Genomic DNA, 16859 nt, shown 5'->3' with positions numbered 1-16859 from the left:
CCAAATCACATGCGTATGAAGAATACTCTCTAGATGGCCGCAAACAGGCAAAACAGGCCCTATCAAAAAGTCATGTTATGCATATTCTGACATTCTCATTCTGTCAAATTGTACATGTACCTACTATTTCATATTTCCTCTATTAAATCATGCCATTTATTGCAGGTCTTTCACTCAAAAATTCACCAATATTCACCATCAAACAGAGGAACTATTTTCCGCGTTACCACTTCCGTATTGTAAGGGCAAATAACTGTGGTCTTGTGCCTATTTAGACTTATTTTTCTCTTCAAACTAAAAAATATTTTACCAGTACAATCTCAGATGTATAGCACATTAAATCTGAAAGTTACACCTCTGTTGAACTATGCACTAAAATTTGACAGCTTCCAATGTTACACATGGTATCGGTCAAATCTGAGCAAAAAAAAAATTCGCGTACTTTTCAGATGAAAAAAATGCAAAATTCTATTACTTTCTTGTTTGTTGAGATTTTCACCCAAAATAAAAAACAGCATGTTTCCTTATTATACATCTATCCAAATTAAGAGCCACTTCAAGTCTGATTACAATATCACTGTTCCAGTTTTAAGGAAAACTATTTATATTACAAAAAGCACGTCAAAACGCGTAGTCTACTCACACGAAAAAGTAAAATGTGAACTAAGAAAAAACCTGTAGCTGTCAAATTTGCCCTTTTTAAGCAGCCCAGTATGTGGCAAATATGAGAATAAATAGCTTTTGTACATATATGTGTCATATACTTTTCAGTGATCATTCATTTATGGCTACCATAGGTAAAATGAGCCAAACAGCTCTGAAAAGTCCAATATGTGAGCTTACTAAAAAGCTTATGAGTCTCTCTGGAATGAATATTTCACTCCAATCTTACAGTTTACAGGCATTCAGTGCACTCTGTAAATGAAACATGCACATCATGACCATTTACACTGCACAAAATCTTACACTGTGTAACACAGCTGAGCATTCTGGCAAAACAGCCCCTATCTCTATAAAGAATGATTTTAATGTACATGTAATGCTCTCTTACCGGTCCGCGCGTCAACCGTTGTTTATCGCAGATTCTAACACGACTAGCAAATGCTTATATATCCATAGGAGAAGTTATTTTGCGATAACCCATGCGTGTGCAAAGTAGTGACGTCATCCTCTATGTATAGAATGTTTCAACTTGACTACACACTCTAGCAAATCTTGTCAGTTGAGACATAATTACCCCATAAAATGTTGAATGAGGTGCATCCTAAATAAATGTTATGAAAATGCGATTGACACAATGTTATATCATAGCATGTAGTTAACGCAAATAAAAACAGTAGTTTGATACGAACCGGTTATATTAGCAAACCCGGTTAAGTGATCAAATCATAAAGACAACCAAAAATACATTAGGAATATTTTTTTTTATTTTGCCATTCAAACAAAACACAACATCAGTCTCTATCGAATGTTTTAGCATTTTTATAAAGTTTTGGCGGAAATATTGGCTTCCATCTTGATTTTGATGTATTTGTCCCTTGGTTAGCATATTTCATAACAAAAATTATCTGAAAGCTTAAGATCCTCGCCATTATTTTGGTATATGCTTTTTCAGAGACTACATCAATTCGCCTACACATGTTGAATTTGTAGAAGTATATGCTATAATACAGTCATCGCCTGACAGAGCGTCGCTTGATTTCCACAATGCCATATGTCAATTTTGGTCAATTTGGAGTGTTTGGTATCATTTTTTCGTCTCGCCGAGCTCTATCATATTATCCTGATTGTTTCCTTGTGGAACGTATAAAACTAGAGTAAATCGCATTTCCACAAAGCCCTAAGTGGTTGAAAACACTATAGGTTATTTCCACAATGCCACATATTGAAACGCCAATGATATTGTCATATCACATCACGTGACAACAATATGAGGAACATGGCGAAGTTTCAACTAAAAAGGTACATACTTTGAAACAGATATTGCAGATTATTTATTGCAAATAGAGAATATTTACTTGCTGTTTATTGCTTTTAACAATTTCATAAATTAGTGGTGTATATAATTTTTGCCAAAAGAGCGCAACCTTTGATGCAAACTCAATGTTAATGTGAATTACATTTTCGGATGGTTTTTGTTTCGGATACTTGATTGTACTTTCAGTGTAAGACTAATGTTTTACTGTTTTTATTAGTGGTATATATAGTGTATAATAGAGAAACAATAGTGTCCAATAAACGGTCAGTTCTCACTTTTGATCAATAACTTTTGTGGGGTTAATGACCAAAGAATTTCAGAATTGATACCGAACCACTATATTTACCAAAGGGAATACCTAGAATGTTTGTCAGTGGCTGAGATGTATGACATATGTTGTTCAATGCCAATAGAATGGATTAAATCTGCTGAAAAAGAACATTCCAAAACATATAAAATAGAATTCAATATACCTATGAAAGACAAATGTGACACTAAGTCTTGTGAAGATCGATGGCTGATGACTTTGAGCATATAGATGAAAGCATTAGACATAGATATGGACAATACTTACGGGACAAAATCGATACAAAGGGTGAGCAAGAGGCTTGTAGAAATAATACAAACAGTTTGGTTATAGGTTTTTATCTAGATAATGTCCTTTCTGTTTCTACGGGCAAATTTTTAAGACTTTTTCAGCAAAAGAAAATTGAACATGTACAATCTGACAGGCCTATTTTTCTATTGATAAAACTGCATATCATGCCGACGGCTGGCCGAAGAAGCAATGAGATAGCCAGTGTTTTAGTATTAGTATTACATTTAGTTAACAGGTCCTGGAGCATTCAACCATCATGTCGAACTCACTTTGGTCCCAAAATAGGAATTACATAATTACATTTGCACTGAAAAGATTCATAATTGATTATGATAATGATGAGATATTATTAAAAAGTTTTGTTGTCCAGCCCATTTTTTATACCAAAAAAAATTGATAGTGTCCATAGTAACATTTAAAATACTTTACTGTTTCAAGAAGCATACAGTCTAGTGTTTCTTAAATATATCTAAAACATTTACGACACTGGCAACAGTTGTAATCAAAATGTCCTGAGCAGCTACAGTTGACTGTTAGCTACAGTTGACTGTTTAAAAAAGTATTCTGTGTTTTTAGTAGACATCCACATTTATACTGTGTCCAGCTTTACATGTACACAGGGTGTACTATTTTTATCCTAATGCATAGTACTGTTCATACACATAAACTTGTTGATTTTATGTTTACATAAATAGTATGCAGTATTTGTATGAAATTTGGGTAAAGTATACCTTAAAATTTCTATGAATTTAAGGTATCGTACTTTGAAATTATTCAGTATTCATACTGCTATTGCGAATTTGTGTAAATGAGTCATTTTAAATATCTGCACTATCTATAAAGTTTCATACTTTCCATGTTTTATTCTTAAATTGATCAAAAGATACATAATTACGTTTCTAAAAGCTGATTCTGGTAATGGTGAAATCTATAGGCCTAAAGTCTATAGACTGGTATACTGCGTCTATTTGATGAGATGGAAGTTATTTCATGAATGTTAGTTTCGCAGGTAACAGTGGTTTCATTGAATATTGAGAGTTATTCAATAGTTTTGCTTCAGTATCGGTTGTTTAATTTTTATAAGGAGATCATTTCGGAGTATTGCATTATAGAAAGTTGTTCAATAGTTCTTTGTAAGAAGCAATGCTTGAAAGTTACTGAATAGGGCTTTTTCAGTTTTCATTAAGACTTTAATATGACTCTGTGTGAATATTCATCGCAATAATGTTTTTATCCGTTTTAGTCAGTGTTAAACAACGAAAAAGACAGTTTGCAAGGCAATTTTACCTATTTTTGAAAGTTCTTTTCAATCCACAACGGCCTAACTTGAAGTTGCATTTTGGAATTAACTTTCAATACTATAGTATTCATTTTCATGTGATTTTTTAAAAACATTTTTTTAATTTCCTTAAATTCTATTTTATTATTTCTTTTGAAATTTTTACATAAGATTAAAGAAAACAAACTGAACAAGTTCTAAAATTTTCAATTGTTTTTACCAAATTGTTGCAAAATTATTGATACCTAAACTTTCGATTTGCATTTCCCAAAATTGCAAAAATGGCACTTGGTGCATTGTGGAAATAAGGCGCTAAGGACGGACAAAGTATTTATAATGGTCTTAGTGTTGTTTAAAATGGAATTGAATAATAAGTACGCGAATAAATTAACTGAAATTTACTGAAATATAATTGCTAATTATTAATTAATGCGGTAATGTTTTGTTTTGAAAATAGCATTGATAAGAGCTAAAACCCACTATGATGTACAATTTGCATTTTAATGACATGAAGTATAATAAGGAAATGGCAATCAACCCTATAAAACAAAAGACCACAAATACACACCCAATATCAGTACGATTGCATCTTTTAAATCAAGGAAGATAGAGACAGAAATATGTTTTGTCTGCGTGTTGCTAATCTGTGAAAACAAAGGTCATACAGACTGTACAAAAAAGTACATTAGTGTGGAGAGTTTTACAAAATGTCGACAAGATAGTAGTATACCATATCAAAACCGTCCCATTTAAGCAGTAATTTTTGAAGCAATGTTTCAATATTATTATATACTGCCCTTAAATTCCACCACTTAGTCATACAATCTGCCTCGTTTAGCAAATGTTTACCTGTCAGTTAATTTTAAAACGATACGCAGTGTCTTTACTTCCTGTCTCTGCCCTTGTTTGACTTTGAATCAATAACATACATATTATAGGTAGGATATATTTTGTCTAAACATAGGTTTTGGAGTGACATTTAACTTTCCCTCTGGTCCGGTGTTTGTGCATGTCGCTGAAAATGTTTATTATTAAAGTAATGAACCTCCCGACTTTTGCTTCGATCGAAGGAAAAGATGCACGTATGTTAGAAGTTTCGTATTTTCTGGAAACAGGTTGTTCATTTCTCTCCAGGAACTCATGGATATTGTACCTACAAATCAACCTCAGCTCAAATTTGCAACAGATTCCGCCCACTTAGCTTAATAGGGAGGACGCAAATAGACGGATCGTGAGATTTTGAGTTCGATCCCCAGACGAGGTGAATTTTCTCCGTGACGGTTTAGGTGGTAAACATTATGAGAAGTCCTTTCATCACCCCACCTCTGATTCATTTGGAACAGTTGGCAGTTACTTACGGAAAAACAGTTTTGTACTGGTTACAGAATCATCCAGGAACACTGGATAGTTTAACAGTCCGTCATTACATAAGTGAAATACTAAACCAAACTTAAAGAAACAAATTTGCAAGATCTGATTTCAGATAAGCGTCAATCTTATTATTTGTATCGTTTGAAGATGACAAAGAAATTGTAAATCACTCAAGTTTAAAAGTTATCACTGCAAAACCACAATTAGACCAGCATTTTTTAATTTTCTGGTTTACGGGAGCGCCGACCATATTTTTTGACTAAAACAAAATAAAAATAAAAGTCATACTCGGTATTTTTATTTTCATTCTACCCGCTGACCGTCCATAATTGCTACTGCCAAAAATAAAAGTTTAACTGTATAGTAGAGAGATTTTGATCAAGATCAACAGACACATGAAAAATGGCGGCCTGCATGAAATGAAAATTATGTGTGAAATTAATAGGAAAATATACAAGTTAACAGACAATAATCTTTGGAATAAGTTGGCAGAGATAACATGTATTGTAAACAATTTGGATCTGAGTACACATTAGAGAAGCTAAAGCTCAACGTTAGAAATAGTCACATAAAACTACGAAAAATGACCTGCACTATCAACGCTGTCCAGATGTTGAAAAATATGGCGAATCACATGTACGAGATTGGTTGTCTGTATATTATAATTGGACAACGATCAAATTCATGTAGGACTGTCAAAAAATACCACAATTGATAATAAGGAAAGAAACCAAAAAAATGGCAAAATGGAAGAGCAAAAGTGAGTATCAACTTGCAAACACATTTTATTTTTACTTTGAAGTCTTGAGGGTCAGAGAAGAAAAAATTATATAACATAATTTTTAGAAATTCTGTTGAAAACAAAGTGCAATTTCAATGTATAACGACAGATGTTCCCTGCAATTGTTTGACAGAATAATACATCTAAAGGAGATTATCTCGATATTTCCTAGGATCTAGTCAAATTAGTTTGACTAAAGTTCAAGCCAGGTAATATAACTCAAAAGATAATTATCAAACAGGAAACTCCCAGCAATATTCTCTTGAAGTATACATATATAAAATCTGTAAGAAGACCATTTGAAAGTATGTATGGGATGAATATTCAAAAACTATATGCCACATGTTCCTTTGACACTGAGGAACACATAATGACATATCCAGTAATAAATATTTTTATCGGACTCATAAGAGAAATATTATAAGTCCCATCTCATCCATCTCATTGAAGAGTCTTCTCTTAGACACTGTTGTTTGAACATCAGCCGTCAAGGTTATACACATTTTAGCTGAACCAAAATTCAGATTGTTTTGGCGTATTGTATTTTTGTAACAATATACGTGGCACTGACAGTTTGCAAAATATAAAACAATATTCAAGCAACTAAAAATTAACCAAAGCTACAACAATATTGATGTTGTTGGTTAAATTACAGCATATAATGAATCAGATTCCAAAAGCCTATTTGCATAATATTTATCTATTCGTAATTTTTACTTTCTAGTATGACAATACCTATGTTTTCAGACTTTGCTTCTCCAGTCAATTGTATGTATTCAAGATGCAAACCTAAAGCAGTCACTGCATATCCCCATTTTAATAGCAGTTTTATTCATGTATAATAAACATTATGCAATGTTCTTATGATATGTCAACTGTGGAATCTGTATAGTTTATTATAAAAAATGTTTCCATAAGTCTATATTTTTACTACAAAATAGATAGATACAAAAACACAATTAATACATATCCTTGGTGACTTTGTAAGTCTATACCCGACATGTCCAGTCTCTTTTATTAACACGAAAATTGCATTATGCATACAAGCTACACATAAAGAAAACAACAATATATTGAGATGATGAGATATAAACCAGTTCAGAATTGTTCATTTGTGAGTATTCAATCTAGGCTTGTAAGCTTTCTTTTCTGTGGTGTACAAAAAATTAAAGAAAAAACGTATCCTTTAGGACGTTTTATTTTTATTTATTTGGTCGACTGCTCAAAATTAGGTGGTTTTTAAATTTTTTATTTTTATCCCCCTCACCCCCTCGACCCAAATGTTTTGTAAAATCTCCCGTAAACCAGAAAATAAAAAATGTTGGCCTTACTATGGTCTCATGACAGCACATAGTATATTTTTCGTTTCGTTCCTGTTCTGTACTTTCAAATACAACTTTGAATAGCGTCAATCGTAGTTTTAACATTTCAGCTTAATTAAAAACCCGAAATAAATCTGCAAATGTAAAAATGGAGGGCATTCAGACTAATCGATGTAAAACGTAGCTTTTGTTTTATTAATGTGTCATTCATTTTGAACGGGTCAGTCAAATAGACCAATGAAATATCTTTGCCTTGCACACATTCATTTTCGGAATGCTATATCTAAATGCCAGGCATCAGTCATATAAGTAGTTGTTAAGCATTTTTAACAAGCAGGCGACTGGCCAACTTGGCACATCAGAACGACCCACGGAGTACGGTATATAGGTTTGCCAACCATACGAACAATAAACGATCTGATACATATAGAGAAATACTAAAAGCACAATACTCAGTGATGAACTCTAATACATGCTAACTTTTTTTCTATGTTCTTTTCGTGCTCGTAACTTCCTGAACCGTACAGGAGAATTTAACTTGCTTCACTTTGCTTTCATTCTAAATTTGTTGCCAATCTCATCTCGTCTCATGGCGGAACGTATACTTTAACACATGGCAAACCAAAATGTTTTTTTTCCTGACATATTCTGTTCGTTACAAAACACATTAGATATAACAGTAACAAAAAAAGTTATAACAGCTAACACCTCCAGCAATTGCTTAACCGTATTCTGCCAGACAATTTGCAATCTATTTATCATTGAATTTACGAGTACCTACCGTATGAATACATCTGTGAGTGTCTCTGATTTAGATTTTGGTACCTGTAACATGAGTCAATGTCGAGTTCTGCTCAGCCCGGAGCTATAGAGCGTAGACGGTAACTTGCGTTTCCAGTACCGTCCACGAGCTGACTCTGCAACATTTTCATTTACATCGTGTTGGGCGGCCTGTGATTTTCCACTTTTTCTATTTTGTTTTAGTAGACTGTTGAAATATCTTGAGTTTATAATTGCACATTTAAAATAAGTTGGCAGAAATGTATTATCTTTGCCCGGATTTGAATATACTGAAATTGCCTCATTTATTAAAAATTCTAAAACGAGGCGCAATAGTGAAAGGTTAATAATGAATATCTTACAGAAAAGTGAGCAGATGGTTGAACTCTTTATCTCATTCTTCATTTCCAGGGAAACGCAAACCATCGACATTAGCTCGTAAGTTTTACTTTTTTGAAGTGACTCGTTCTTAATTCTTGCGATAGATCTTTTCTTAGTTTTGTTTTAAGCGTGTCAGTTTTTATAAACTTTTATATTTATGTGTTTATTTAAAATATTCATTTAAAATGCAAAGCGATGTTTAAGGAAAGTAAGTGAAAGTATGAAAAAGAAATATAGGTCAGTTAAGAACGAGCACTTGTAGCTTTGTTTGAACAAAAGGAATAATTCTCTCAGCTGAACCAGCTTTTACCTTTTTGAAGACATCGAGGGTTGAATATGATAATTATTAAATCTCCTTCTGCAAGGATCTCATCGAAGAATGCTAATGTTTTATCATATCTTGCTGGATAGGGTCGAAAATAATGCTATTATAGTACATTTGTTAGAAAGTTTGTTTTCAGTATCTTGACTGGTATTTTCAATTATTTCACATGAAACATGCGTCTAGCTATTCTCTTTCCCATTTTATAAGAAAAAAGAGAAGTAATTAGTGCAAATTTGGGCATAATAGCATCGTCCTTGGTTTCGCCATCACAATGATTTGTTTTGAAACGATATACGGTAATATATGTAAAAAGATCCTTTGGACATAGAACGCAGCCAAGCAAAAACAAAACAGGTTCGTATAATTTGACCTGTTAAAGTTTCACCTCTTGCTTATCTGAATATATTTTTTTCTTCTTACAGCAACACCAGTACCAAAGCCAACACCACGACCGACTGCACCGAAACCCAAGTTTGAAGGTATTTGTTTGCTAACACTTCTACGTTTTTTGGAATAACCAAGAACCATCAATAGATACAATTTCTGTACGCTCTATTGAAAAATGTATATGAAACCGAACGCACTAAGTCATTCCAAGGAAAAATATGTGCAAGGCCACCTGATAACTCAGGCCTTTCCCTGTTAGGGCCCTTGGTTCGATCCCCAGATTGGTAGTACAGCTTTCCAAACGTAGACATAAAACTTCATTAATAGGTGCCGATGTCCAGTTTCATTAGATCATATTAAGGACAAAGCTATTATCTGTAAACATTACATTGCAAGCTCGTGCTTTTTATTCTAGACTACAATATAGGTCCATTCCAATTTAATTTTTTATGACATGATAAGTGATTGAACAGCACATGTTTACATTTTGTAAACTTTAGGAAATTGTTCCTGAGAATTTTGGTCTCGTTTTTTTTTTTTTTGTTCTTGTCTTTTTTTGTTTTGTTTTTCTTGAAAAACCAAAATTTCTCTCATAAAATGATATTTTTTTCATACCAGTTGTAGCAACACAAATGACTAGGTATTCATTTTCTCATTTTAAGAAACAAAGTAAGCATGTGCAAGTTTAAATTAGGATATAATATGGATGTTCTTAGTTTCATCACCACAAGCATTTATAGAAACACATTACGGTAATAAAAATTATATACCCGTAAACGTATTTAAAACTTCACAATGCTTCATCATATTTCAATTATAGCCACGCCAAAGACTGTACCAGAGAGGCAACCAGCATCGAATTCCGAAACAGGTAAAAGCTAAATATTATGGTTTATGAAGTAGAGAAGTGAAATTTCATGCTGAACATATAAAATATTTAAAAAGTTGGTTATGAACCTGGAAAATCTCAATTGTGTTTGGCTGTAATATTGATAAACAGCAATACTGAACTGAATTTGCAGATTAAGTAAAACGATTCATAAGTCACAGTACGAATTTAATGAAGGAAGAATATGTTCAAGGCCAGCTGGTTAGCTCAGTCGGTGTAGCCCTCGCCCTGTAATCAAGAGTCATAGGTTTGTTTCCCGGATTAACTTTACAGTTGTTTTCATCCTGTGATATTTAGCACCCACCGTTTGACCCTGACATGATTGCTTGGTCACACCCTTTCAATATTGCGAACCTCCAGAATTCGAGTTTATAGGTACCAGTATGTATTTACTCATAATTATGTTTACCCCATCACAACGTAGAAATATATATCCTCAGGGTTATTTTAGAAAGTACTATACTATAGGTCTGTTCGCAAGGAACTGTAAGTAAATAAAATATAAACGTATCATTTCCTGAGTTCTGAACAATATCTATTCACAGCATTCCTGTTTAGAAAAACTACTACTTGGTAACATAAAAAATGATATAGCATACACATAAAATAAGAACATGACTGTAATGAACTAAACCATGCGCGGATCCAGCCAATTTTGTTAGAGGTGGTCCAACCAACCCCTTATTATGACCAGGAAAGTCTAGTTCGTATCAGTCGTTATAGCGTTGACATACAGGTGTTTTTTATACACAGTGACACTTGCTATTTTGATGTCTTCTTTTTTCTGTATAAGTGGACGCTAGCAATTTACAAGTACAGGGTTGCCAAGAAATTTAGTCGAACAGGCTGAAATAGAAAATTAGTCGGTCAGTCTGGGGGGTCCGGGGGCATGCCTCCCTGGAAAATTTTGAAATCCAGGGCTTCATTTCCTGCATTCTTGGGCATTTTAAGAGCATTTAAGAACACCTTTTCCACTACAGTACAGTTTTATATACAATATACCCCTTATTTTCACATTTTTTATGAGCTAACCTGTTAAATTTGGGAAAAACTGATAAAATTAAGTTTTTTTTAAAGGTAATGTGCGTGTGTGTGTGTGTGTGTGTGTGTGTGCGTACGTGCGTGCGTGCGTGCGTGTGTGTGTATGTGTGTGTTCGGGTTTAACGTCTTTGTCAACAATTTTTCTGTCATATAACCGACGGTGTCTACTTGTAGCAGTGTGCACAATGCCCAACTTTATAGTGCTGCCTCACTGGAATATCACGCCGTAGACACGTGACATGATACCCCACCCTGTCACATTATACTGACGTCGGGCTGACCAGTCCTAGCACTACCCTCTTAATGCTGAGCGCCAAGCAAGGAAGCTGCTAGTACCATTTTTTACACTTTGAATACCTAATGTTGCCTTTTCGAAAAACCATTTTCTTTCCGTCTTCTCTTCTTCCCTTTTTTAGGATTTTCCAGCTCTGGATCCGCGCATGTAAACAAATGAATAACATTAACTGTAAAAATCTTTGAAATATATGACATTTATTTTCATTCAGATATTTTAAATATGATGGAAGTGATAGAAGGATTTGAAGGGATTAGATTAAAAGCATATGATGCTCAGCCAAACAATCCAAAAGTTCATGATACGACTATAGGTAAGAATCCATTTTTATTTTCTAAAAATACCTCCATTACCATAACCAAGTTTGATGAAATATATAAGAATCTATTTGATCTTCCCAAAAGAAATGTTACAGTATTTAGAAAACAGATCAGTTTAAATCGTCAGAATTCATGCAATTAATCTGCGGCATATCTTAAATCAGTTCACTTTCATAGTCCATTTTAAACATCTGGATCTAATCAGAAATCATAGTTAATTTACAAACATTTGAGATGTCCCCGATCAATACACGAAAGATATACATACCACTTAAGTCGTTAATAAATATTCCTTTTAATGATGATACAATATTCAACTTGTTAAGACAATGTTTTACAAATAAAACTCAAAATCTGACTTCTAACCTGCGTCACATAAAAGATGCCATGTAAACTCCTTCGATATTTACATATACCTCGGTCAAAAAAAGCACAAAATTATTCACAGCATCACTAAAATAAAAAAGAATTTGCGGCAAACGTAACAAGAAAATAAAGATGAAAAGTTCTGTTTTCAGGAATAGGGCATAATTTAAACAGACCTGATGCAGAGGAAACGTTTGCGGAACTCTTACCTGATGTTGATTTCGAGAAGGTCAAGTCGGGAGAGCAAGAAATAACAGAGGATGAAGCTCGAACTTTGTTTAAAGTAGGTCAAATACTGTAAATATAATCTGTTTCGTCCAAAGCATTCTCAAGAATGAAAAAATAGCTATGTAAATGTTGTTTTAACTATGGTAAGTAAACATGAATCGAATGTGTCCTTTTAATTATTATTTTCAAGCTCAGCAGTAACATTGTTTTCATTATGTTAAAAGCCAATTTAATTCATAACCACTTGGAGACAGTTTCGCCTATTTTTGCACGGTTCTGGCAGTGTTTGATGTACTCTGTGCTTCCGGGACTACCCATAGCTTATCTTAGTTTTGCTGAATACAGATGTACCAGTTTCGAAGCCGAGTTTTTTTATTATCAAGAAATACCAATTGCAGTGTTTTTAGTGCATTTAGCGCTACTGTTTTAAGCAAAGTTATTGTTTAATTTGTGGAGTATATATTTACACCGACACATGTATAGGTCATATGGCGACTTTCCAGCTTTGATGTGGTGGAAGACCCAAGGTACCACTCCATGCATTATTTCATTAATTACGCCCCGAGTGAGGCTCGTACCCACATCGAAGAGGGGCAGGTGATTTGAAGTCAGAGACCTTCACCACTCGGCCACGGAGGCTCCTTTAAGCAAAGTTATGAGAATAAAAGATATTCATATAAAATGGTGTAAATAAATACTAGCAGTTGAGATGCGGAATTCAATTATTTTTTGTCGTTGGGTATCTATTCGTTTTAGATAAACATCAAAGCCATAACTTAACATTCAAAATAAAAATATACATGTCAAGTCCACATTTAGAAAGCGGTATACTAATTTTATTTCTTTTTGTGTTGTTCAGCACGATATTATAAAGAAGGTCAACGAGGTAAAAGAATTGGTGGGGAATGATGTTTACAATAGTGTGCCATCCGATGTGAAAACGGCGCTTGTAAATGCAAGATACAGGGGAGATCTGACAGAAGAAGTAGCAGAACTGATTAATGAGGGAAACTGGGAAGCAGCAGGGAAGAAATATCTTGAGCATGATCAGTATAAGAACGCGGAACAGCTGGGGATACCTGGTGTAATTAAAAGAATGGACTGGAACAAAGAGCAGTTTGATACGATGATTGAAAAAGTTAAACCAGATCCGAAATAAATAAATATAGATTTATAAACTGAGAATGATTCGAAAAAAGAGACCAGTTAAACACCATGGTTGAACTAGAAAATCTTAATCCGAAACAAAGAAATTAGAATTATTGAATTTGTGTGAAATAAAAATAAATAAACATTGGTACTCTATTTGTGCTTGTTTTAATTTCATTTAAATAATCTGAACCTCTTTTAAAACTGTTAAATTAGCAGCACAACTTTCTAAACATAAACCCATTTAGAGAATATTTGTAAGAATGCATTACATTTCACCTAGTGAACAGCATATGCACCAGTCGTAAAAATGTCAAATATAGTGTGTATGGTTAAAATATATCTCTATCATGCTTGTTAAACAAACAAACTTTCTACTTTGTTCGATTTATTTGTAATTAGCAATGATTCTAACAATGATTCCCATTTTATAAGCACATCGTCACGTGCATTGTGTCATGGCGTCACACTATCCAGACGTAACAAGATCTATGTTAAAATTAAATAATTCTATTTGATTCATAGATGACATTTACATTTGAACACGGTAGAGTGTATATTCTTTTTCTTAGTGTAGGCATTTATTTAAAGTTATATCTATTGAAATTGTATTTTGGAAATATTTTCCAATTAAATTTTATTCGTATTCTTTCGCATTCAAGTAAAATTCCGCACAAGCAAAAATTATTGTATGTTCATTGCTTTGAAACAGTAAAAATATCAATGTCATTTCACTGCTACATTCAAATATTGCCCCGAAAAGCATAAAGTAACAAAAGATTTCGTTTAAAAACTAAAATATACTAACGAAACAGCAAGTATTTTGTTAAACGATTTGTTAGATGTAATCACGTGTTTTAAATAAGGGCTCTTTTATTGCAGAATCATGCATGGAAATACAATATCAGTCTGAAACGTTTAGATCTGATCTCCTCGATACGAACAGAATATGTATTGTGTTACCTGAAATGGGTTTAGTCGTTACTTTCTAACATAGAAATTAAATAACGATATGTTAAAGAGTAATAGCTCAGCCGAATTATATATATTCCAATAAATCAAATCAAATCCACAATCTGACTAAAGTACTTGAAACGAAGATCTGTGAATAATTCAATCACATACATCTTCTGTATATTTTGGATTTCCAAAATTGCTAATTTTATTTTCGCAAATCTATTTTTATTTGAACCAATCAGACGACTTGTTTCAACAAGCATTTAGCTGAACCATCAAAATAGCGCCGAATGTCAAAGGGTGAGAAAAATATGCCGTCAGTCCGGGGTTCGACCCGGGACCCCTCGCTTACATAGCGAGTGCCCTACCGACTGAGCTAACCGGCTGTCTGACACCTTACGTGACCAAGTCCGTACCATGACATATGATTTCTCTCAAAACACGAGGGCGTAGTCGCGATGTGGTGGTCATAAGAAATATAAAGATGAAACACCCAGGCTAAATATAGATTTTTTAAACTTCTACTTTCACATACAAAATGTTGTAAGTAAGGCTCTGATTAGCTAGCGGAAGGGTAGTCAGAACGAGGCTATCAATAGAACGTCTTCAGATTCTAAGCGTAGTGTAACTGGAGATGTACTTTAGTCAGATTGATCCAATCCAATTCCACTTGGACAGGGTATTTGTTGATATAAAAATGTACCTGTACAAGCAATGACCCTTCCCTATATCACCCCGAGTTATGGGCCATTTCATTACGCCGTTTCGCTACTGACAATCGGCTAGGTACTTTTTGGTAAAGGTAGAAACATACCACAAGATAAAATACCGACTTTGCTGGAACAGGTCACATGACAAAATCATAAAAAAGCTAGAAATTTACTTTTTAGTTGCAGCTGTCGCGGCCGGTATACGCAAAAGCATTCGTTTATTCTAATACCGCCGAGATTATCTTTCTTGCTGTTCACGTAACCGGCGTATACCGGGTTGGGTATAACGAATTGGTCCTATGTACACGTCTACGAAATTCAACCAACTATGCCATAAACCGTCAAAGACAGCAAAATGTTACGATGTTAGACACTGTTTGTACACCGACGTTGATGTAAAAGAATGTCCCTATCCGCCGCCGACTTTATGAATATATAATTAAGATTAAAGTTACTCCCAAAGTTGGAAATGATCTGTTTAAGAAATAATTTATAGCGAAAGAGTGTTTTAACACATATTTATGCACGATGGGCGGCTATACGTCGGGCGTAATTTGTACGGCGTATTACCGGCCGAGTGAAATTATTTGTACGGCGTATTACCGGCCGAGTGCATAGATAGTGTTAAAATATGGTTTTAGTATAAATTATTCCGATTTTAATATGCCCTTACTCTAAAACAGTTGATAAAATATAGTAGCGCTCTTTCTTGGTCGCAACAAAAACATTAACTTCACCGCACGTTAACGTGACGTCATTCTAGCGTAGAAGTGTTTTAACAGAAACAGGCATATTAGAATTTTGAATATTTATATATTACTTTTAAGTGGCAGGGGCCAGTTACGTATTTGGCTCGGGTACTTTTTCTAAATAAACTTTGATCGACAAATCATCGGCGTATGTTCTTCCTGACGATTTAGTAGTAAAAATTTGCCAGAAATCATCTGATTCATGTAAAAAGGTCGGCAGTTACCTACGGGAAACAGGTTTGTACTGATAACAGAATCCAAGAAACACAGGTTAGTTTAACTGCTCGCCATTACATAACTGAAATACTAAACCTAAAACTTACAAATTTGCAAGATCTGATTTCAGATAAGCTTCGGTCCTATTTTTAGTATTACTTTAAAATGACAAAGAAATGGTAAATCCCCCAAGTTAAAAAAAGCTGTCACTGCAAGCCACAATTACTAAAGTATCATTGAAGTAAAAACTTCCATATACATGTATATATTACTACAGTTTTTTTTTTTGGTTCGTATCTGATCTGCACTTTCAAATACAGGTTTGTATTATATAGCGTCGATGATAGTTTTAACATTTCAAATTAAAAAGAGACTGATCTTGCCGCTGTAAAAATGGAGGGCATAAAGGCTAATAGAATTAAGCTTTTATAAAGTAAAAGCAGCTTTTGTTTTTTAATGTGTCCTCCCTTTCGAAAGGGCGAGTCATTTGGACTAATCAAGTATCTTTGTTTTGTACACATTAGGTTTCCAAATTCTATATCTAAAATGCCAGGCACCAGACAGCTATGCAGTCGGCAAGCTTAACTAGCTTGCGGCTCGGCAGCAGGACACCTTATAACGACTCCCATGAGTGATGTTCAAGCTAACCACTAAGACACGGAATAAGGAGTATGTGTTTGTCAACCATATGCAAAGAACAACAATGAAACTATCTGGTATCTACAGAGAAATACTAA

General features: G+C 34.0%; 1 protein-coding gene across 1 annotated transcript; it reads left to right on the top strand.

Moving 5' to 3' along the window:
- Positions 1-8169: 8169 nt before the first annotated feature.
- LOC128552273 (uncharacterized) lies at positions 8170-13646 on the top strand. Its single transcript, XM_053533302.1, has 7 exons — positions 8170-8210; positions 8474-8547; positions 9238-9294; positions 10023-10073; positions 11639-11740; positions 12266-12396; positions 13201-13646. The coding sequence occupies exons 1-7, from the start codon at positions 8170-8172 to the stop codon at positions 13498-13500; spliced, it is 756 nt and encodes a 251-aa protein (XP_053389277.1). The 3' UTR covers positions 13501-13646.
- Positions 13647-16859: the final 3213 nt, after the last annotated feature.

Source organism: Mercenaria mercenaria, unplaced genomic scaffold (assembly GCF_021730395.1).
Source record: "Mercenaria mercenaria strain notata unplaced genomic scaffold, MADL_Memer_1 contig_2224, whole genome shotgun sequence".
In the NCBI taxonomy this organism is placed as follows: Eukaryota; Metazoa; Mollusca; class Bivalvia; order Venerida; family Veneridae; genus Mercenaria; species Mercenaria mercenaria.
This window is presented reverse-complemented; position numbering and strand designations above follow the sequence as displayed.

What these genes read in the sequence shown, in the direction of transcription:
- LOC128552273 (XM_053533302.1), top strand. Translation starts at nt 8,170, where the DNA reads ATGTCGAGTTCTGCTCAGCCCGGAGCTATAGAGCGTAGACG. An exon ending in AGCATCGAATTCCGAAACAG is followed by an intron (nt 10,074 to 11,638) that starts GTAAAAGCTAAA and finishes ATTTTCATTCAG; the next exon opens with ATATTTTAAATATGATGGAA. An exon ending in AGTTCATGATACGACTATAG is followed by an intron (nt 11,741 to 12,265) that starts GTAAGAATCCAT and finishes TTCTGTTTTCAG; the next exon opens with GAATAGGGCATAATTTAAAC.